The sequence below is a fragment of the Dendrobates tinctorius genome, unplaced genomic scaffold, assembly GCF_039654945.1.
Source record: "Dendrobates tinctorius isolate UK_male_01 unplaced genomic scaffold, ASM3965494v1 ptg000071l, whole genome shotgun sequence".
Lineage (NCBI taxonomy): Eukaryota > Metazoa > Chordata > Amphibia > Anura > Dendrobatidae > Dendrobates > Dendrobates tinctorius.
The window spans coordinates 17842414-17867114 of record NW_027361739.1 but is presented as its reverse complement, the minus strand read 5'-3'; the positions used below and the strand labels follow the sequence as shown (position 1 = coordinate 17867114).

The 24701-nt window shown below is 45.9% G+C and overlaps 1 protein-coding gene across 5 annotated transcripts in view; it reads right to left on the bottom strand.

Moving 5' to 3' along the window:
* The window catches only part of ZNF831 (zinc finger protein 831), a 151485-nt gene that overhangs the window by 2332 nt on the left and 124452 nt on the right, over nucleotides 1-24701 (bottom strand). For 4 of the 5 annotated variants that reach the window (XM_073582468.1, XM_073582471.1, XM_073582470.1 and 1 more), the window contains one exon: nucleotides 10104-10204. The exons of the other annotated variant lie outside the window; for it this stretch is intronic. In XM_073582468.1, coding sequence (XP_073438569.1) covers nucleotides 10104-10204 — 101 coding nt within the window. The remainder of the gene's footprint in view (nucleotides 1-10103; nucleotides 10205-24701) is intronic. 5 annotated transcript variants of the gene reach the window in all.

The window sequence follows — 24701 nt, the reverse complement described above, 5'->3', positions numbered from 1 at the left end:
AAAATAATAGACCAACATATACTCACCTGTCCGCCGTAGTTCACGTAATCCCGAGTGTCCCATGGCGATCTCATGTGTAGAACAGTCACATCGGGAAATATGATCGCTCTACTCGGCCACCGGCAATACACTGACAGGAGGTAATCGCTCCCACAGTGTATCGCTGAGCTGCCGTGAAAGTTCAACGGAGTTCATCAGCTCTGGTGCTCTCACTTATGGCACCGCTGCATGAGAATTTTCCCATGCAGCAGTGGTGCTGTAAAGGTGATCACCGGAGCTGATCAGCTGATGAATTCCGGTGAACTTTCACGGCAGCTCAGTGATACAATGCGGAAGTGAGTACCTCCTGTCAGTGTATCGCTTGCTGTCTTTGAGAGCAGCCACATCACTGATGTGACTGGTGTCAAAGTGATCAGGATCGTTGTGGGACATTATGGATTATCTTCTCGGTGGACAGGTGAGGAATAGTATGGTTTATTTTATTTTTGCTGCAGGAGATGTTGGCTCCTGTGGATTAGGAGTTTGGTGAGCATGGCTTAATGAAGATTATTAAAGGGGTCTGTGTCATTATTTCAAATAAAGGACTTTATTCTTGGTGCCTGTGTTTTTATACAATATCACTTTGGGGTTACTAATGGTTAGGTGTCTTATAGACGCCTCTCCATTACTAAGCTATGGGCTTGATGTGATCTGACAATGCAAAGGTGACATCAACCCCACAAATATGAACCCCACTTTCCACCACTACAGGGCCTTTTCTGGGCTGGCTGAGAGCTGACTTTTTTAGTCTGGGAGGGTCAGTATACATTGCCCCTTCCTAGGCTATTAATATTAGCCCGCAGCAGTCTGCCTAGCGTTTGCTGGTAAGATTTTATAGGGGCCCCTACATCAATTTTTTTTTCTGGGGCCCCACTGTAAATTAGCCAGTAAAGTCTAAGAAAATAGATGTGAGCTGATATTAATAGCGTGGGAACCATTATACCTATTGGCCACTTCCCAAAATATTAACATCAGCTGTCCGTTAGGGACGGCGGAACGCACTAATTAATCAATAATAATAAGTGCGTTCGCCACTCGGGGTCCACTGTGCAGAAGATGTTACTCTGCTGCTAGGTAATGGTGGACACACAATATGGCGGTATATCGCACGCTGGTTGGACGTCACCCGGTGTGTGCTGAGTGTACTCTGCTGATTCACAGAGGCGTCAAAGCAATAAACATAAATACCGAGCCTGTTGGACTCTCAGGTCTCAGCGCAATGCACACACGGTATATGGTCACAGGACTAGGGACCAAGACACAGGGTCAGTGTCCATCTAGACCTACCGTGCATGCGGCGTCGCTACCGCTGACACCGACAGGTGCTGCTGACTGCAGCGTGGCGACTGACACCGCCGCTATATGACAATGCCCAAGAGAGGGTGCACTGTCGGACGCTAGTTCTGTGGAGATATGCACTGTGGCCTGTAGCGTGCCACTGACTGGCGCTGACTCTAAGACTAAGTCCCTATCCACACACGAAATAACAGAGGGAGGGGAATCTTAATGCGTCATTCGCAGGTTCATGCATCCATCATTATTCACACAGGTAGCAACTAGGTAGCAACTAGAGTCTATACTAGTGCATGGCCGAGCGGCCATGCAAACCTTTTATAGCCAGGACCTTCCGGAAGCTTCCAGATCCCTGAGATGGACCAATCAGAACTGGAGAAGGACCTGGGCATGTGACTCCCAATCTCCAATGGGAGATCGTCTCGTGAGCATGCTCAGTGGAGCGACAGAAGGACTTAGCCTCTGGAGTGGTTTGCTGCTGAACAGTCTGCATTGCTATTGCTGGCCCAAAGGTGGCAGCAACAGCCAGACCCACAGAGTAGGTCTGGGCAGAGCGTCGGGATCGACGGGGCTGCTGAGCAAGCTCCTCTGAGGTCGATGGGGAATGGGAGACCGCAGAATGAGAGGCTCTGGATTCCTGCTGTACCGCTGCAGGAACCCGATGCCTAACATTACCCCCCCTCCTAGGGCCCCCTCCCCCCTGAGCCTTCCAATCCATCAAATAAAGTTTTTTGCCACATACCACCCTGTATCCCACAATGGCATTGACCTCAGACTCGTCCGAAGACAAGTCTGATGTCCCGGCAGATGACTCGGAAAACCGGGACATGTGAACAGGTTTGAGAAAGGACACGTGGAAGGCGTCAGAGATGGCTAAGTCGCCAGGAACAAAAGTTGGAGCGGGGCGCCGATGTGTGTCGGCGGGCATCTTCATTCTCTCCTTAGAGGCTAGAATGGCATGCAGGGTGCAACCCAAACTGTCGCGAACCTCCATTGCCCGGTCTGCCACCGGCAGGGGATACCGTAACCCAGCCGGCCTCTGCTTAGAGGACCTGCTTCGAGCACAAGAGGCGCATGCCTGAATGTATTTTTTAGTGTCCCGAGCCCTGTGCAGCCACCAATAAGACCTTGCCAGGAGTTTAGTGGTCCGCTTGTAGCCAAAGTGACCACCCACCCTGGACATAACATAGTAACATAGTTTTGAAGGCTGAAGGAAGACCTTATGTCCATCTAGTTCAGCCTATTTTTAGTGCAGCTGTTCTGCATTGTTGATCCTGGGGAAGGCAAAAAACCCACAGAGTAGAAGCCAATTTTCTCCATAGGGAAAAAAATTCCTTCCCCTAACCTGGGTCAACCATTTACCTATAATATTCTGTTATTCATAACCTTCTATACTGTTACTCACAAGAAAAGCATCCATTCCGTTCTTAAATTCATTCAGTGAGTTGGCCATCACCACTTCCTCAGGAAGAGAATTCCAGAGCCTCACTGCTCTTACCGTGAAGAACCCTCTTCTATGCTGGTGCAGAAATTGTCTTTCCTACAAACGAAGAGAATGCCCCCTTGTTCTTGTCACAGTCCTTGGTACAAACAGTTCATTGGAGAGATCTCTGTATTGCCCTCTGATATACTTGTACATATATATTAAGTCTCCCCTAAGTCTTCTCTTTTCTAGAGTAAATAGACCTAATTTTGATAACCTTTCTGGGTATTGTAGTGAACCAACTCCATTTATCATTTTAGTAGCCCGCCTTTGAACCCTTTCAAGTTCAGTAATGTCTTTCTTGAGCACCGGCGTCCAACATTGCACACAATACTCCAAGTGTGGTCTGACGAGTGATTTGTACAGAGGGAGAATTATGTTTTCATCTCGTGTCCCCAGACCTCTTCTAATGCATCCCATGACCCTATTTGCTTTGGTGGCAGCTGCCTGACATTGGGCACTCCAGTTTAGCTTCTTATTGACTAAGATGCCTAAGTCTTTTTCCATGTCTGATTTCCCCAGCAGTTTCCCATTTAGTAAGTAATTATAGCATCTGTTTCTCCTTCCCATGTGCATAACCTTACAATTATCTGTGTTAAACCTCATTTGCCATTTTTCAGCCCAATTCTCCAATTTACTCAAATCTGTCTGTAGTTGCAAACTGTCCTCCTTTGTGATAACGACCTTACATAGTTTTGTATCATCTGCAAATACTGATATTTTACTGTATAAGCCATCCACTAGATCATTAATAAATATATTAAATAGTAGGGGGCCCAATACAGAACCCTGTGGTACCCCACTAGTAACCCTGGCCCAATCTGAGTATGCACCATTAATAACCACTCTTTGTTTTCTATCACTAAGCCAGCTACCTACCCATCTACACACATTTTCCCCTAGCCCAAGCTTTCTCATCTTACTTACCAATCTTTTATGTGGGACAGTGTCAAATGCTTTAGAGAAGTCGAGATAAATGACATCCAATGATTCTGCTTGGTCCATTTGAGAGCTTACATCCTCATAGAAGCTGATCAGGTTAGTTTGACAGGAGCGATCCTTCATAAATCCATGTTGATATGGAGTTAAACATTTATTAACATTGAGATATTCCATAATGGTATCCCTTAGAAACCCTTCAAAAATTTTACCCACAACAGATGTTAAGCTTACCGGCCTATAGTTTCCAGGTTCCTTTTTGAATATTGGTACCACATTTGCTTGCCGCCAATCAAAAGGAACAGACTCTGTTTCTATAGAGTCTTTACATATAAGGAATAGAGGCCTGTCTATCACATTACTTAACTCCCTTAATACCCGAGGGTGAATGCCATCAGGGCCTGGTGATTTGTCAATTTTAATCTTACTAAGGCGGTTCTGCACTTCTTCCTGGGTTAGGCAGGTAATACTTAATGGGGAGTTTACATTATCACTCTGCATTTCCCCTGGCAAATCCTTTTCCTGTGTGAACACTGTTGAGAAAAAAGTATTTAAAACATTTGCTTTTCCTACATCGCTCTCTTTGATTTCACCCTCATTGTTCTTTAAAGGGCCGACACCATCAATTTTAATCTTTTTACTGTTTGTATAATTAAAGAATAGTTTGGGGTTTGTTTTACTTTCCTTAGCAATGAGTCTCTCAGTTTCCACTTTTGCTAAATGTATTTGTTTTTTTACACATGTTATTTTTTTCTCTATAACTTTGTAATGCTTCTTCAATGCCTTCTTGTTTTAGCTTCCTAAATGCCTTGTTCTTGTTATTTATTGCCCTTTTTACATCCTTATTTAGCCACATTGGTGTTCTCCTGTTCCTAGCCCTTTTATTTCTGTACGGTATGGCTAGCTCGCAGTGGGTGTGTAAAACTGATTTAAATATTTCCCATTTATTTTCTGTGCTCCTATTTTTGAGGACATTGTCCCAATCAATTCGGCGAAGGTCCTCTCTAAGCTGATCAAACTTTGCTTTCCTGAAATTCAGCGTTTTCGTAGCCCCCGTCCAGGGCACCTTACTGAAGGACAAGTGGAATTGTATTATATTGTGGTCACTGTTCCCTAGGTGCCCATCGACTCGTACGTCTGTTATTCTATCTGGCCTGTTGCTTAAAATTAAGTCCAGAAGGGCTGTCCCTCTAGTTGGGCCCTGCACAAGTTGTGACAGATAATTATCCTTGGTTACTGACAGAAATTAGTTTCCTTTCTGAGATACACAGGTTTCAGTTTCCCAGTCTATGTCGGGGTAGTTGAAGTCCCCCATAATAATCACCTCATTGTGATTTGCTGCTTTGTCTATTTGTTTCAATAATACATTTTCAGTGGTTTCTGTTATATTTGGTGGCTTATAACAAACCTCTATAAGGATTTTATTACTTTTCTCTCCTAGTATCTCCACCCATAGAGACTCCACCTCTTCATTTCCCTCTTGTATATCTTCTCTTAGTGTGGGCTTTAAAGTGGACTTTATATATATAGACAGACTCCACCCCCTTTCCTTTTTTTACAATCCCGCCTAAACAAATCATATCCTTGCAAGTTAGCCGCCCAGTCATAGCTGTCATCTAACCATGTCTCAGTTATTCCTACTATGTCGTATTTTTCCTCATACATTACCAACTCCAGATCTTCAATCTTATTGGTTAGGCTTCTTGCGTTGGTCAGCATGCAGGAAAGAAGTTTTGCCTCATTTTTCTTAGCTTCCTTCTGAGTACCCTGTTTTGGGTCCTCTTTACCACATCTAGTATCCTTGATTAGTTTGTCCTTCTGCTGCATGTTCTTGTCTGCTGTTTTTCCTCCCATCCCCTCTTCTTCTAGTTTAAAGCCCTCCTGATGGACGCGTGTGCCCACGTGAGAACCTTGAGCTGCAGGTGAGGTGGGACCAAGGTCTTGCCCGGCGGCACTGACTCGAGGGCGACCGGAGCCACGGTTCTCAGATTCCCAGTGGGGGGCATGGAAAGATCAACAGGCACCTCCGCAGAGGCTACTTGGATGCTGCCCCCCATGCATCTTCCCACACAGCCCTTGCTCCATCCCAGTATTCTCCCCGAGGACCACTCTATATGAGGGGAATGGCAACGGAGCCAGGGAACCCCGAGGAACACTTGGTCGATGCCCTCTGGCATAATGAGCAGAGACAGCGTCTCATGGTGAGATGGTGGAATTGAGAGCCTAAGGGGTGCTGTCTGGTGGGTAATCTGGGATCATAGGGTCGAGCCATTGACCAACTTGATGGGCACGGGGCAAGGAAGTGGCACCAACGGGATAGCATGCTGTTGGGCGAAGGCCGAGGACATAAAGTTCCCTTCTGCCCCGGAGTCCACCGTGACCTCTACCTCCCAGGAGGAAGCACCGCTATCTAACGTCCCTCGGAATGCCGGTTTGGGGGAGAAGGCCTCCATAGCAAACAGACCCCCACCCATTACCACTGGACATGACCGTTTTTTAGACCGCTGCGGACACCTGTTAGCCAGGTGACCAGACTGTCGACACTAGTAACAGCGTATGGAGCTTTGTGCCGGACGAGGCTGGGGACCAGCGCGGGACACCTCCATGGGCTCAGGAGGTAAGCTCTCCAGCTGGGGAGGTTCAAGAGGTTCAGAGAGGTTGGGAACCAAGCTAACCTTCCATCTGGATTGCGCACGTTCCAGCCCGCGCTCTGAAAAACGGAGATCAATGCGGGTGGAAATGGCAATCAGTTCTTCCAGACTTTCAGGAACCTCCCTGGTGGATAGAGCATCCTTAACATGCTCCACCAAACCTCTCCAGAACACAGGGCGAGGGTTTTATCAGGCCATTCCAGCTCGGAAGCCAGTGTCCGGAAACAGACGGCGTACTTGTGACCAACAGGGATCCCTGTGTTAAAGCAAGTAACTGGAGAGAAGTGTCGTGAGTGACCCGGGGCCCCAAAAAGACCTGCTTTAGAGACTTGAGAAACTGAGCAACGCTCAGAACCACGGTGTCACCACGCTTTCACAGTGGCGTGGCCCATTCTAACGCCCTGCCCGACAGGACGGAGACGATAAACCCCACCTTAGCCCGCTCTGTAGGGAATCGCGCGGCCAGTAACTCGAGCTGGATAGACCACTGGCTCACGAAACCCCTACAGGTGGCGCTGTCACCTGAAAATTTATCGGGCAACGGGAGGCGGGATACTGTCGGTGCAGGCATGGATGTGGCCCCATGCGAGACGGCCTCTGCGACTGCTCGGGCAGCAGCTGCAGTAGCATTCGCGGCTGAGGTGGAACTCTCGAGGGCCGCCAACCTGCCCTCCAGCTGCTGAATGTACTGCTGAAGCTGTTGCTGCTGCTGCTGCTGGTCCGCCATCACTAGCCAGACCCTGGCGCTAGTATAATGTTAGGGACGGCGGAAAGCACTAAATAATAAATAATAATAAGTGCGTTTGCCGCCCAGGGGCCACCGTGCAGAAGGTGTTACTCTGCTGCTAGGTAATGGCGGACACACAATATGGCAGTATATCGCACGTGGGTTGGACGTCATCCGGTGTGTGCTGAACATACTCTGTTGATTCACAGAGGCGTCAAAGCAATAAACATAAATACCGAGCATGTTGGATTCACAGGTCTCAGCGCAATGCACACACGGTATATGGTCACAGAACTAGGGCCCAAGACACAGGGTCAGTGTCCGTCTAGACCTACCGTGCGCGCGGCGTTGCTACCGCGGACGCCGACAGGTGCTGTTGACTGCAGCGCGGCAACTGACACCGCCGCTATACGACAATGCCCAGGAGAGGGCACACTGTCGGACGCTAGTTCTGTGGAGATATGCACTGTGGCCTGTAGCGTGCCACTGACTGGCGCTGACTCTAAAGGCCCTTTTACATTTAGCAATGCACCAGCGATCCGACCAGCGATCCGACCCGGTCAGGATCGCTGGTGCATCGCTAAATGATCGCTAGTGAGCTTTCATACAGAAAGATCTCACAGCGATGCAGCAGCAACACAGCGCACGATACTCACCTTTCACACACAGCGATCCTGACGTCCTCCCGCCCGCCTCCACACTTCGCTCGTCGTCACAGCAGGAAGTCTCAGCAGGAAGCGCCCAACGAGAAATGGAGCTGGACATTCTCGCGCGATCAGCGATGGACAGCGGGGGAGCCGGTCGTTGGTAAGTATCACACATAGCGATATCGCTAGCAATATCGCTATAACGTCACAAAACCAGTGACGTTTTAGCGATATTGCTAGCGATATCGCTTAGTGTAAAACCCCCTTAAGACTAAGTCCCTATCCACACACGTAATATCAGAGGGAGGGGAATCTTAATGAGTCATTCGCAGGTTCATGCATCCGTCATCATTCACACAGGTAGCAACTAGAGTCTATACTAGCGCATGGCCGAGTGGCCATGCGAACCTTTTATAGCCAGGAACTTCCGGAAGCTTGCAGATCCCTGAGATAGACCAATCAGATCTGGAGAAGGACCTGGGCATGTGACTCTCGATCTCCAATGGGAGATTGTCTCATGAGCATGCTCAGTGGAGCGACAGAAGGACCTAACCTCTGGAGTGGTTTGCTGCGGAACAGTCTGCATTGCTATTGCTGGCCCAAAGGCGGCAGCAACAGCCAGACCCACAGAGTAGGTCTGGGCAGAGCGTCGGGAATGACAGGGCTGCTGAGCAAGCTCCTCTGTGGTCGATGGGGATTGGGAAACCGCAGAATGTGAGGCTCTGGATTCCTGCTGTTACCGCTGCAGGAACCCGACGCCTAACACCCTCAGCCGTGGGCTTTACCTCTGCTGGTTATTAAAATTACACGGGAACCCAAGCAATTTTTTTTGCACTTTTTTTCTTTAAAATAAACAGTTGCTGTCTGGTTACAGCCTATGTACATTCACTCTGTTAACGCTCCTACATAGGCGGGAGACAATGTGTGTGTGTTTGTGTTTACTTATCGGCTTAGTAATCGGGCTGACACCTTTTCATTACTAAACCTAGAGCTAGGTGTCAATGACAGCTGCTGACACCAAGACCTACTACTACATCAGAATGAAAAAGGTGGTGTTGAACCAAGAAATTACATCACCAAAATTTTTATAAAATATCTTTATGTAGCTCAAAAAAGCATTCAAAATTCACCAAAAACGTGGCAAAAAGCGTGTTTTTCTGCAGCGTTTTTTCCTGGCAAGAGATGCAGAAAACCTGCAGAAATTTCTGTAAGCAAATACTCAACATGTGCACATAGCCTTACCGTGCTAAAATGCAGTATAGAATTTTTAAGGATTGGTTTTCTAAAACAAGACAAGCCTGTGAAACATATTTTTGAAGTGTAGCTTGTAAATCAAACTAGGTGGAAACATTAGAATGACAGAACAAAAAACTGTTTTCAATTTCCAGAAACACCAATAAATTCTTGAAAGGTCTATGCTTTGTGGGACAATTTGAGTGCCCTTCATTATCCTTTGTGGTTAAGAACCTATGGTTATGAGAAGGTGCACAGCGGGTGTGATGAAATGGGGCCCTTTCTCTGCATCATGACCATAGCGCACCCGCTGTTTAGCATTACAAAATAATAAAACGACCCAACATGTGGAAAAACTTAAAATGCTCTGAACGACCAAAATATTAAATGTTTCATCACTATTTGTTTACCATCTTCTGGATTATCTCCCGAGCAACAGATTTTTTTTTCTTTTCATTAGCATTCCATAACATACTAAAGACAAAAACATTTCCAAAGAAGAGTGATAGGGTCCACAAGTCATTGGTGACTCTGTTGACCAATACCTTTCTAAAAAAAAAAAAACCTCCTAGAACCTCCAGAACTCTAAACAATACAGTGGTAGAATGAGAAACGAGACTCTACGATAAGAAACTCTACATGGAAGATTTATGAATCTCATTAATCCACATATAGTCTATCTTTCTCATCTTGGCCACTCACTCTAAGGCTAATGTCATAAAAAACACTTCCTCCAATGATCATGATTTTGGATGGAGGAAAGCAGAGAGAACGTATAAACTGCATGAAGATGTTGCATGGTGGCACTTAAACCAATGGTTCCACAGTCAGTATGTAAGGCAACTATAGCTTCCACTGAATCAGTAGATGCAATTATTAGGCAATAGTGAGGACCTCCCCTATCGGTCTATCAACAATAACCTGCTTTCTGTTATAACAAAATATTTGATCTTTTGTATCAAGTGTATGGTTGCTAATTCTTTGTTTTGTAGATGCACTGACCATACTATATCCCTTTAGTCTACCGAAGTGCCTGAAGATGGGATTCAGACTTTTTTGCCCTTTATAATGAATGTAAAGCAAAATCTCACCTCCTGGCTAAGGTCTCCTGATTGACTTGTTGGATCATTGCTAGTTCTAATGCCATCCTTATCACTAAGCTCAATATTAGTAGTCCTCAGTAATATTTCCCCTGCAAGAAAGAAGGAACAGAGATAATTAATATGGCCAAGTGTAAATTTATCACATGTGGTGGTGGTGGTGGTATCATCATCAGTTTAAATCATAGACCTACAGTAGTTATAGCATTTGTAAGTAAGACCCAGTTTATGTAGAAGTTAATCATTTGTGGCCGTAGGCTCATAGCATCATAAGTGGCTAAATGTGTCCAGGTATATCAGTTGTAACACATCCATGGTGTATATAGCTTATATTGTCCAGTTAATCACTTGTGCCGGTGGTGTCCTTGCTGGTAAGGTAGACTCCTTAAGACTCCTTAAGCCTCAAGAAGGTATTTAATATAGATTGCACAGTGTATATGCACAACTCCAATAAAAGCCATGTAAGATCGCGCGTTCGATCATGTTTTCATGTATGTTGGGTGACTATATTTTAATATTCATCTCCCTTCTGATGATGGTGAAAGATGAGCAATAGTCTTGTATTACTGTCTCATTAGGTGCTACCAAGACTTATCAAAATATTCTTACTTTGTTTTGGGCCACCATATCTCAGATGGCCACGGTACTTACTTTTCTTTGGCTTTCTCATTTAATTTAATTTAATTTCAATGAATTAGTTTACTTTCAGTAAGTGAAACACACAATGCTAAAAAAGTATGTAGAAAAGTAACTTAAAGCCATGTATATAATACAATAAAGAACACAAGTGCTCTAACTTCAAACTGCAGTGCACCCCAGATAAACACTGCCATATTTTCTCATTCACTGTGCAGACCACCAAACCTACTTCATCCTCATTCCGATATCAATTTTACTGTGGTTTTTATACTAAGAAACAGCTTCTTCCATTGTGTTCTATTTTTAGGTTCTGCCTTTCTAGTTATACACCTAGAAGCAGTTTAGGAGATTCTCTGCATGTGGACCTCCATGCAGCTTTTTCAAAGGGAGCAAGACATTCCCCAAATAGATAAAAGCTTTTTATAAGTTATAAAACTCTTTTCAGTCATCCTGAAACCTCTAATACAAATACATCTATTGCCTGCAGTATTATTTTGAGATGTGATCTGGACCATCGTCCATAATTGCTCAGAGAATTTATCGCTGGCCTTCTCCCACATACACAATCCTACAAGAACTATGGTCAAAGAAAGCAGTAATGCTAAATATATGTAAAAATAGAACACATCTTTATGAAATTACATAGCGGCCAATACTTGAAAAACGGTATCATGTAGGGGGGTCATCACATATCAAACTACATCACAAGCGTACATTATCCCCCAAAATTCCAGAAATTGCTGTATGTACAGACAGTCAATTCTCATCTAATCATCATATGAAAAGTTATGCTACATCCTCCTATAATGGAGGCTAGACGTCTCATTATAAACCTGCTACGAATTGCATGTCTCCGAGCAGGCGACCACTGAGACACTTGTATTGTGCAAAAATGCAATAGATACGCAGATTGCAATAGCTTCCTAGTGAGATAATCATTAGTGATGAGCCAGTATACTCGTTGCTCTGGTTTTCCCGAGCATGCTCAGGTGATCTCCGAGTATTTTGGCGTGCTTGGAGATATAGATTTCGTCGTCTCAGCTGCATTGTCATGGTTTGAACAGGGTTCTTGCCCTGCACTCACAGGGTTAAGTGTTCGTGGCCTCTTTCTGGATCTGGGAGGGGTATTTATACTCACTCTTTACCAGGGTTCTCTGTTAGCTATACTGTTGTTCTGGTGTGTCTGACCCCTGGTGTGCGTGTATTCTGCGTTGCTTGTTTGCTTCCCGTGTATGACCCGGTCTGTTCCCTCACTCTGTACTCCGTCTCTCGTTTTGGTACTATTGTCTTTTCTGGTTCTGACCTCCTGGCTTGGCTATCGTTACTCCGTTACAGTTTGTCCCTATTGTACCGTCTATTGCCCGTTCTGGTTTTCTGATCTATTGCTACGTTCTGACTATCCATTCTGTCTAACCCTTTGGTACTGTATTGCTATCTTGTGCTTTGACCCCGGCTTCATCTGGTTTCTGTCTCTGTCTATGCCCCTTGGTAACACTGACCTGTAGTTACCTTTCTAGGAGTTTCCCTGCAGCTCCTAGCTCTGTGGAGCTTAGACCACGCCCCCAGCAGTCACATGCTTCAGGTCCTGATACTCTGAAGCACGCATCGCACCGCTGCTGCCCTGCTCCACAGGTATCTTTGAGCACTGTTTTTGTACTCAGGACACATGCACTGACTCAGTGAGCAAGTGCAGTGCGGGGTTCCTGACATGCATGATTTGCGACTTGTAGACAGGCTGAACACATGTGGGAATTCCCTCACAAACAGGCATTCCACACATGTATTCAGCCTGTCTAGCAGTCACAAATCATGTAGCTGAGGCGATGAAAACTAAATCTCCGAGCATGCCAAAATACTCGGAGATGTCATGATCCAGGTTGGATCTGACAGATAAATGCACAAAGTAACCTTTTTTTTCCCCCTTGGCTGTGTGCCAAGGTTTGGTTTTTGCCCCCGATGGCCATTAGGATTATTGCACTGTGGTGTCTTTTGTTCTAAATTTTCCCCCCAGTGGTGGTGAGCGTCATTGCATTTGGTTACTTTAGTTTGTGAACGCAATTATGTAACAGGTGTGATTGCTCTTTAAGAGAGTGTCAGGTGTGTCAATCACATTGGGTGATTAGTCCTCAGTTACAAGCAAGCCGGGGTGAAGGATGGAGCTGAAAGAGAGTCCCAGGCAGCTCAGTGAGAGTCCTGGAGTGGCAGCTATGGTGTCTGCAAGGAGGGCTGGCATGGCTTGGTGGAGTTGCAGCTATGGTGTCAGCAAGGAGTTCTTGCATGGCTTGGTGGAGTGGCAGCTATGGTGCAGAGCTGCACTCATGATGCTGGATTCGGTTGCTGGAAAGCTGGACTCAACATGCTGGACTCTTTGGCGGAAAACTGGACTCTTATGCTGGACTCTGTTTTCTGGACAGCTGCACAAAGGTGGTGGACTCTGTTTGTTCCAAGGCTGCACTATGGTGTTGGACCCGGTCGGAGGAAAAGATGCACGCAGGTGGTGGGCTCTGTTGCTGGGAGCGTAAGCAACAGAGCAAAGCTAAGTGGTGTGCCCCTGTTTTGTCTCATTTCCTTATGTGTGTTTAGTGCAGTGGTGGGATTAGTTTCCGCACCGACCAATTCCCTAGTGAGGGTTTAGGTGCAGGGCGAGCTAGGGTTTAAAGGTATCCTGAGTGGCGCCCGGTGTGGAACCAGCCTAGGGAACACTAGGAGTGTAGTGACACTGACTCAGGGGAGTGCAGGAGGTCTCCACGGCCCCATTTCCTATGGCTGGGCCACCATTGTTATTGTTACCCAGGTTTTCCCTTATTGTTTAAATTCGCCTTACTGGAGGCGGGGTTTCCAGATTTACGTGTTACTTGTATTACCTACATTCGCCTGTTGGAGGCTGCGTATCCAGCTGCACGTGTTATTATTTAAATTCGCCCAACTGGAGGCGGTGTATCCAGGGTAGCGCGTGTTATCTAAATCTGCCCTGCTGGAGGCGCTGTGTCCAGCCACACGTGACCGTGACAGAATCACCAACCATACATTTTTTTTCTGGTGAGCCTTGGCCATGTGGAGACCTGTGAGCAATTGCCGCTGGGCCTCACTGAGGTGAGTGAGGACCTGCATGGTGTTGAAGCAGTTCCAGCAGCAGTAATCAGGGTCTGGGGCCTTCCCTCTGGCTCAACCAGAAAATCAAAATTGCGGCTCCGGCAAAGAAACCCCCTAGAGTCGCTGCTGGGGAGCAGGACTTGTTCATACAGGCGGACGCACCCAGACAGGTGGGTGGAGTTGGTCCACATGATGCTGTCTGGGGTTCCCCGAGGTGAAGGGGTGAGTCCCTGTAGTGAGCAGACTGGTGTTATAGTCTGCGGGGTTTACGCCAAATCTTCCATACCACCAAAGAAGCCGCCCCCTCCTGGTCGTTCGGAGGAAGGCGACCAGGAAGTGTATTTTTCCTCCATATGCTGGGCCCCTTCCTTTCCAGTGTGAGCAGCAGGTGTGCTGCAGGAGAGTAGGGGCATGTCTCAACCCTCGCCATTAGCCAACCCTGGGAGGCGCAGATCTCGTGGTGTAAAGGGTTGGAGGGTGGTGTTCCCGTGGTGAATAGCGGGGGGTGTGAGTGTGGTGACACAGGGAGACGCCTCTGTTGTCGATCCCAGAATGAGTTCACCGAAATATGACAAACGAATGTGTGGCAATAAACGTTCAGGTCCGGACCTGTGTGTGAACAAGCATGTATGGATGGCCACCAAAAAACATCTTGGAAGTGAGTTGTGGAGTGTTACCAGCTCATACTGAACATACACATACATAACTCGTTCCCCAGGTCGACGCTTTGGAGATGAGTGGTGCCTCCAGAACTTACTATGCCAATACCAGCGGTGCGTTTGTCATAAACCTGAGATGCAGGTAGTTGCAGGAGTGAACTCTGGATCTGGGTGTCCCCGCTGTAGGTGGTGCCTTGATGAGGAGTGGTCTTGAGGGTCCAGAGGCCCCTCATTAAGGGGAGGGTACTGTCATGATCCAGGTTGGATCTGACAGATAAATGCACAAAGTAACCTTTTTTTTCCCCTTGGCTGTGTGCCAAGGTTTGGTTTTTGCCCCCGGTGGCCATTAGGATTATTGCACTGTGGTTTCTTTTGTTCTAAATTTGCCCCCCGGTGGTGGTGAGCGTCATTGCATTTGGTTACTTTAGTTTGGGCATGCAATTATGTAACAGGTGTGATTGCTCTTTAAGGCTAGTTTCACACTAGCGTTTAAGAGCGCAGCGACGGCCTGCGCACGGCCGCCGCTAAGCCCCGCCCCCTGCCGCGCCTCCGCCGGTAGCTCCGCCCACCGGCGCATGACGCTGCATGCGCCCTGCGTCCCCTATCTTTATCACTGGGGGCGCAGGCCGTGTGCAGTATGCGTTTGGCGGCGCATGCGCCTTTTTGACGGTGCAAAACTGCAGCAGGTTGCGTTTGGCGCAGGTCGGCGCACCGTCAAAATGACGCATGCGCCGCCAAACGCATACTGCGCACGGCCTGCGCCCCCAGTGATAAAGATAGGGGACTCAGGGCGCATGCAGCGTCATGCGCCGGTGGGCGGAGCCACCGGCGGAGGTGCGGCAGGGGGCGGGGCTTAGCGGCGGCCGTGCGCAGGCCGTCGCTGCGCTCTTAAACGCTAGTGTGAAACTAGCCTAAGAGAGTGTCAGGTGTGTCAATCACGTTGGGTGATTAGTCCTCAGTTACAAGCAAGCCTGGGTGAAGGATGGAGCTGAGAGTCCTGGGCAGCTCAGTGAGAGTCCTGGAGTGGCAGCTATGGTGTCTGCAAGGAGGGCTGGCATGGCTTGGTGGAGTTGCAGCTATGGTGTCAGCAAGGAGTTCTTGCATGGCTTGGTGGAGTGGCAGCTATGGTGTAGAGCTGCACTCATGATGCTTGATTCGGTTGCTGGAAAGCTGGACTCAACATGCTGGACTCTGTTTTCTGGACAGCTGCACAAAGGTGGTGGACTCTGTTTGCTCCAAGGCTGCGCTATGGTGTTGGACCCGGTCAGAGGAAAAGATGCACGCAGGTGGTGGGCTCTGTTGCTGGGAGCGTAAGCAACAGAGCAAAGCTAAGTGGTGTGCCCCTGTTTTGTCTCTTTTCCTTATGTGTGTTTAGTGCAGTGGTGGGATTAGTTTCCGCACCGATCAATTCCCTAGTGAGGGTTTAGGTGCAGGACGAGCTAGGGTTTAAAGGTATCCTGAGCGGTGCCCGGTGCGGAACCGGCCTAGGGAACGCTAGGAGTGTAGAGACACTGACTCAGGGGAGTGCAGGAGGTCTCCACGTCCCCATTCCCTATGGCAGGGCCACCATTGTTATTGTTACCCAGGTTTTCCCTTATTGTTTAAATTCGCCTTACTGGAGGCGGGGTTTCCAGATTTACGTGTTATGTGTATTACCTAAATTCGCCTGTTGGAGGCGGCGTATCCAGCTGCACGTGTTATTATTTAAATTCGCCCAACTGGAGGCGGTGTATCCAGGGTCACGCATGTTATCTAAATCCGCCCTGCTGGAGGCGCTGTGTCCAGCCACGCGTGACCGTGACAGGAGACCACCCGAGCAACGAGTATACTCACTCGTCACTAATAATCATGTACATACTTCCTACTTTCCAGCCATCACTCATCATATTTTATATTGAGAGTATTTATGATGGCAATAATTGTATGGGAAAACCAAGGAGTGGGAAATACTGACTGGCTGCCGGGGAAGATGAAGAAATTATCATGCATTTCTGTAGACTGGATAAACCAAGCAATCACCGATGCAACCAGGTATAGCTCAATAATGGGCCCTATGGATCCAGCAGGCGACAATCCAAATTTAGGTCAATTTGGAGCCAATCACTTACTGAGAGGGACAATTCTTAGTGGTTTTAAACACTCAGATGATTATATTGATGGAAGCTGTCTCCACTAGGACTATTAGGATTATTTTCCCAGCTGAGGCCATCACAGGGGAGATATGATATTAAATAGCAACTATTCAGATAAGTTGACTCAGGGTCATCAGAGCAACTAATCACTCTGGTTTATAGCGGGGTCCTAAGCCGTGTCCACTTTCTATGATATTCATGTGCCGTAGTAGGAAATATGAACATGATAACCTACTCCTTTCCTTGATAAAACTGATGGACTGGAAAGGACTTAAATGTTGGACTTTTTACAGGAAAATACAGTCCTATATAAAAACCCAATAAAGTGGAACATAGAGTGCCTATGACTTCATAATACCAAAAACTGTGACATCATGTACACCATACAGGCTCTGTATACCCCATATCCTAATCCTACGCCACTATTTTTCAACCATGTCTGTTGAAGAACAGTCAAAGGTATCTTGATAAGTTTTAATTCTATATATTAGTGAGGTTTATTAATTTTACTTACTTATAGAGCTCCATTAATCTCCGCAGTTCTTTACAGACATCATCATCACTGTCCCCACTGGGGCTCACAATTTAAATCCATTATCAGTATGTCTTTGGAATGTGGGAGGAAACCCACGCAAACATACAAGACTCGGACATTGATAGCATATCAATGGGAGTCCGACTTGTGGGATCCCTGCCTATGAGCAGCATGAATCCTTCATTATTTCCATATTTGCAATGGCTTACAGTATCTCTGAGAGCGGCTGTGTCACACACTGCAGCTTGTCCCATTTATTCACGTTAGTACTGTACGACCCCTTTATTGTTGTGATACTTGGGGAGAGCCAAATATCATTGGGAGTGATTCAAGTCACACTTTTCTTTTTCAGCTCTGAAAATCTATTTATCTGGATTGTAAATGCCCCAAAATAGAGGCCCCTCAGTTCAGGAGACTCAAAGCAGATGAATTTTTTCTCTCACAACGTGCCTTGCTCTGGACAGATGCCAGTCCATGCAGATGTTTCATGGTGAGGACTAGCTCCCTCTCCCCCTTGAGCGGACTGTCTAAGCTGCTTAGCATCATGCGCACAATCCTCTTACATTTAGTTCCCCTGCAGCCTCTTTATTAGTCCAATTATTTGTCTGAATTGCTGACTTTCCCTCCAGAATGTTTTTGATTCATCTTTTAACATCTGAAGGTGGGAACCAGTAAACATGTAGCTGTAATCATCTGCTCAATGACCTATACATTGCTGTTGATTTACATGTGCTCTAATGTACGGTAGATACAGACACAACTGATTTTTCAATATGTACACAGGCAACAGATATATGGTGAGACCCGCCTAGCAGAAGAGTCGCTTATGTCTTGATGTACATAGTCCTAAATCTTGCACAACTATTGCTGACTACACATTTCAATAGACGTTTGTGAACAGGGGTATTCCCAGTTCAGACACGTATGGATATGCCATAAATGTCAACCACTGGGACCCATATCTATCTCGAGAATGGGGACCTGTTTTGGGGTCAATGTGGATGACCCTCATAGAGAAATCAATGTAGTGAGTATTGCATGTGAGGTATCCTTAAGATGGGGCCCCTAAATCGAGACGGGATAATACGAGAGATGAGTCCCTCTTTCACACTTCCGTTTTTTACAATCAGTCAAAATCCGCCAGGTTTTGAAAAAAACGGATCCGCAATTTTTTTTTGCGGATCCGTTTTTTTCTCTATTGACTTCCATTATAGGCGGATTTTGACGGATTGTCGTCCGTTGCATCCGTTTTTGTGAGGATCCGCCATAATGTTGCTGTCCGTTTACATCCTCAAAGATTTCCAAACGGAGCTTGCAACGTTTTTTTGGGCGGCGGATCCTCCAGACACTGATCAGATACATTCTGTGGAAATGCCATAAATGTCTGAAATGGAAATTACCCTTTAAAGGGATTGTCTACTCTCAGGAAAGGGGCCCCAAACTGTGTAGATTCAGAATATAAGAAATAAAAAACTCAGTAGGTACTCACCCTCTCTTAGATCAGAGCCAGTTCCCCACTGCTGCTCTGGTATCTTTGCTCAGGCTTCTCAGCGGCTGTGCCGAGGTTGACAGCTTACAATGCTGAGCTCAGTGACTGGCTAAAGCAGTGATGCACAATGTTAACATGACGTCACCAGTGTAGCCAAAACACCGGGTATGAAGCAGCCGCAGGGAGTCGACGCTGGACCGGGGAAGGCTAAGTATCTAAGTTTGTTATTTTAGTCATTTTAAGCAGCTTGGGGAACACTTTCCTGAGCGTGGACAACCCTTTGATGCATGGATGTACCTCATCATAGAATAGCTATGGCCCAGTGTGCGGCACGGTGTACTTCAGCCCACTAAATGAGATTATTCAGAATTTTCTCAGAACATGTGCAGTCCCACCATTTTAATTTTTGCACTCACCATGGGACACATTATTAAAGCCCCCACCCTTGGGATTCCACAGAATCGTTGTTTTTCTTTAATTAAAACTCCAGGAACAAGCCCTTTGAAGATCTTGTGTCCAGCAATTAGCACAGGGGTGTGAACTCTCCTGCAGGACCAGCCAAACTGGATTCCTTTGTCTGACTCAAGCACATGGAGACATCGTGGCACCACAGGTCACAGTAAGGTTCTGAGGTATTGAATCTGGAAAATGACCTATTATAACAGAATGCAATATCTCTGAGACTAGCTGAGCACATAATCAGAATCTATTCCTTTCCCCACATGCCCATACCATTTAGCCACCTCCAGAACCCTGCATTATGGAGTTATACAGCATAGCTACCAGGAGTTAAATACAGTAGCCGTATTTGTTCTCCCTGCTCAGATAAAATCCAGCAGAACCCAGTGGCGGCAGCGCCGACCTATTTGGAGCTATGGGTGGAAAGTTATGGGCCATTCATAGTTCTGCCTGGAAAATCATACTCTCAAATATGGGAGGAGGAAGGCAGCCCAGTCCAGGGGTGGGCACAGAGTGTGGGAGGGAGAAGCCTAGGAGATAAGAGGCAGCTCCTCATTTTGAGCTTAGTTTTCTACAGGAGGATCCATTAGCTGATGCGGCCAGGAATGCTCGTAACTAAGATTTGGACCTGTGATCCATCAGCGCCTCTCTGTGGTCACATGCTACATAACACGGTAATTGCAGCCTATCTATACCCTATCCTTGTACTACACTCTTGATTGTATACCTGTATATTGTTCTGTAAATATATCCCTGTATATTTCTAGTGTGCCTTTCGGCGATTAAATATAAAATTACCCGGGTTGCTTTCTGACCTGATATAAACCTGCTGACGGACGGGGCTTATTTCAAACGAAGAACTAGTGGCAGCAGACCTCCTTAGTGAGGAACTCTGGCAGTGACGACTGGGAGGTTTATATATATATATATATATATATATATATATATATATATATATATTCCCAGCCTGGACTGGTGATATATATCCCCCCTCACTGGGAGCGTCTCAATAACTTCTACCTATAAGAGAAGTCTTTCCGGCGACTATTTGCCCTCGGTGCAGTTGCCTGACTGACCTTGGGCAAGTGGTGGTGCCAGAGAGCCGATCCCTGCTGGGTCCTTTTCTCCCCATTCCCGAGGTGAGTGAAGTCGACACCCCCTTCCCCTGTGTGATTCGTCATACCCCCTCAATAAATGGCTTGTCAATCTTATGATGCTTTATATGACTGATTTCTATCTATGGCTTTACAGATGGAATTAATCCTGAGCGAGAAGTCTGAGACATGACCTTCTTATTCAATGTTGGGGGTTATGTACAATATAGAACAGATGCATCCCCAAGAATCATCCGGTATTAGGGACATTCTGCAAACTGTGCTCCTTTTACAAGCCAAAAAATTTGACATTTATAACCTTCGGGATCTGTTTTGGGGTTGTCTGTACTATTTACATGATTTCACATCACTATATCTGTAAAGTATATTGGATGATGACTCCTGTCGCACCCATGTATACTGATGTAATAGGAAACTGTCAGCAAGATTAAAAGGTGGAAACAAATATAAAAAGAAGGTTTGGAGTTCTGTGAAAATTGCTGAAAAATTTTCAAACCTAATTTAGGTTACATGTAATCTTGGGATTATTGCAAAATTTTCTACAACAATCTATAGTCTTTACATTTAGTACTGAATAGTAATTCCATAAAAGAAAAAATAAATTTGCATTTATATCCTGGCGTCGGGTTATTTGCTCTTTTGCTTTGCCCAAAAGATCATTGTTTTGAGCAGCAAATCATGCTAAGTTCACAGTAATGTGCTTCCAAGAACAATGGCACTTACGTGCGCAGAGTGATCTTTTACTGATCGTTCTGTGCTCATATTATTATGTTGCCTGCCTAGTTATTAAATGATGACTGGTTGCAGGGAGGAAATTAAATTTATTCTTCCCAGCAGCCTCCAGCTGTCAGTCACAGAGGTGCGACTGCATTTTTCACCCATACCTGGCAGGTGATGACTGTGTATTACAGTCAGGACCTTCCCCTAACAATCATGGGTGGAGCAGTGCTCTGCTTGTGATTGTTAACTTGTTAAATGCCACTGTCAATCTCTGACAGCGGTATTTCACACGTGTCGATGTGCACGTGTGTAATTAACTCCGCCCGTCGGCGCTCCCATGACTTCATCATGGGTCACCGATGGGTTGCCATGACAGCCGGGGGTCAGCTAATGACCCCCGTGCTTGTCATTATGGAGTTCATTTGTAACCCTGCCAATGGCTGAGCTTCAATGGAGACTGTGATTTTTGATGTGTGCAGTGATGCTGTGACATCGCTGTATAAAGCACAAGTGATCAGATGAAAATATCTTCAGTCCTGAGGGGGCTAACAAGAACAGTAAAAAGTAAAAAAAAAAAAGTTAAAAAAAATATGAAAAAATTTTTTAAAAAATTGAAAGTTAAAATCCACCCATTTTCCCCCATTGAGAATAAAAATATTTTAAAAAATACACATATGTAGCATCACCGTGTTCAGAAATGTCCAATCTATCAAAATATAAAAACAATTAAATGAATCGGTAAACACCGTAAATGGAAAAAGTTCTAGAATGAAAAGTTAAATATTTTGGGTTGCCGCAACTCCACAAAAAATGCTATAACAAGGGATTCAAAAATTACATATATCCCAAAATGGCACTAATATAAATGTTGTCTCGCCCTTCAAAAAATAAGCCATCACACAACTCCATCGGTCGAAAAATAAAAATGTTACGGATCTCGAAAATGGCGACACAACCCCAAATTTTATTTTTTTTTTAAACTTCTGATTTTTTTTCACCACTGAAATAATAAAAACACTGGACATGTTTGATATTGCCGTAATCGTTTTGATAAGGAGAATCATACTGAATGGTCAGTTTTACCACAAAGTATATACTGTGAAAACAATTTTCACATTTTCCAAGCACTTGAAATTTTTTTCCAGTTTTCGAATACAATATGTGGTAAAATTAATGGTGTCATTCAAAAGTACAATTCGTCCCGCAGAACAACAAGCCCTCACATGTCTATGTGAATGTGGCAGCTCAGGAGTCCGGTTGCCACAGTGGCAATGCCTCCCTCACAGGGGGGTAATGACATGCCTGGAAGCAAGGAGGGGTTCCCTGACCAGATAACACTTACATCCAACACTTTTCCTGACTCCAGACCAGAAGGGGGAGCTCTAAACCCGGTTTCTGGGGAGCTTCTCTATTAGTTCTGGCCTGGAGGCGGGGTCAGTCAGTCAGTGTCTGGGACTGAGAGAGACAGAGTCTGAGTGAAGAGAGGAGAGAGGAGAAGTGAAAGAGAACCTATGGAGTGGAGCTATGACCAAGGTCACCCCAGAGTACAGTGCTAGAAGCTGGACACCGGAGTCCAAGGCTGACGGGTACAACATTCTCAGCAGCTAAATCCGGAGGGCAGGGGATTGTAGGTCTCCTGGCCCAGAAAACACCCAAAGGGCACAGCAGCAGACCAAAGCCCAGAGCCACCACAAAGGAGTTACACTTGCAATAGGCTCAAGCTGCCTGCCATACGGGCAAGTACTTCAGAACAATAAGGAACAGAGGACTGAGCATAGATTTAGGCAGCAAGGACCTCAGAGGACAGCGCAGTAAGGAGGCCTCAAAACCCATCTAGCTTAGTGGATCCTAAGTTGCTTCCAGGCTCCCCGGACCTCCATTGTCATCTGTTACTAGTGCCCCTGGCTGCACTTCAATCCATAAGTAAAAGTGTGGAAACTGCATCCTGCTGTGTCCTCGGAGTTATTTACCACGCCATCAACCCTGCACTACATCCATCATCACCATCTTTAACAATATAATTGCCCTGGGACTAAGCTCTACCTGTGGAAAGCTGTATGAACTCTGCTGAATCACCATCAGCCCAAGCGGTCTCTTTAAGCAGCGTCGGCAATTCTTAGCCGAGTACCAGGTGGCGTCACAAATCATCTCTTCTAAACTTTATTTCCCCTTTAATCATCATTTTTCATTGGACACCCAGGGCCATGGATCGGGTCACTGCTGCCGTGACACATCCCTTTAAGAACTGGCCCGATACGGAGTATACCCACGGCTCTGGCGGGCGCTCCATGAACATAAAAATAAAAGAGTTATGGCTCTAGGAAGAAGAGGAAAAAAGAGAAGCAGATATTGGCTGTGACGGGAAGGTGTTAAAGATGACAAGAAACGGGTGTGTTTACATAAAAGTCATACAAAATCTGATTAGTCTAAATGAATCATAGATGCAACTTAAATTTTTTCAATGTATAAAAAGTCAAAATGTAAAATTCAAAATTTACGTTTGACAGATTCATCTAGCGACATTAGCTAACATTGGGAATATAATCCCATGCTCGCACTGACGTAATTTGCACATGGCAGAGTTGAAATAAGTACATTAAATATATTTTTGATAATTGTGGGCCATATAATTTTTTTTCCTTCTTTTACCTAATAAAGCAACAACTGTGGGATTCCAGAATGTTTCCCAGGGAATGAGCAGTCCCTATGCTTACAATGGATCTTTTCCCAGCGGCTCTACAAATTATATGATAAGAATCTTCAAATATTCAATTTGCATCTTTATTTTGAAAAGCTTCCAGGGGTCTCCCTATGGGACATGCAAGGGTAGTTTTAATGACAACGACATCATACATACTGTACATGTGCACAATAGAGCCAGTCATGTACAGGATTAATAAGAACTAATGAGTCTATTAGACTAACTATTAAGTCTGGCTATAAAAGTTATTAGAGGAAGCTATACAAAAACTCACCCTCCATAAAATAATATACATGAAGAAATCGATATTTTCTTGGCCCAAGTATAAGCAAATATCTTATTTTATTTTTACTTTTTTACCAGTTGCAAATGAGTCTAAGGAGTGGACGGAGCTCTGAAGAATCCACGGGGTGAACGGAGCTCTGAAGAATCCCTGTGGTGAACGGAGCTCTGAAGAGTCCACAAGGGTGGATGGAGATCTCATGAGTCAAATGGGGTGGACAGAGCTTTGAACAGTCCATGTAGTGGATGGAGCTCTGAAGAGTCCATGGGTTGGATGGAGCTCTGATGAGTCCATGGGTTGGATGGAGCTCTGAAAAGTCCATGGGGTGGATTGAGCTCTGAAGAGTCCATGGGGTGGATGGAGCTCTGAAGAGTCCATGAGGTGGATGGAGCTCTGAAGAGTCCATGGAGTGGATGGAGCTCTGAAGAGTGCATGGAGTGGATGGAGCTCTGATGAGTCCATGGAGTGGATGGAGCTCTGATGAGTCCATGGAGTGGATGGAGCTCTGAAGAGTCCATGGGGTGGATGGAGCTCCGAAGAGTCCATGGGCTGGATGGCGCTCTGAAGAGTCCATGGGGTGGATGAAGCTCTGAAGAGTCCATGGACTGGATGGAGCTCTGAAGAATCCATGGGGTGGATGAAGCTCTGAAGAGTCCATGGGATGCATGGAGCTCTGAAGAGTCTATGGGGTGGATAGCGCGCTGAAGAGTTAATGGGGTGGAAAAAGCTTTGAAGCGTCCACTGGGTGATAGAGCTCTGAAGAG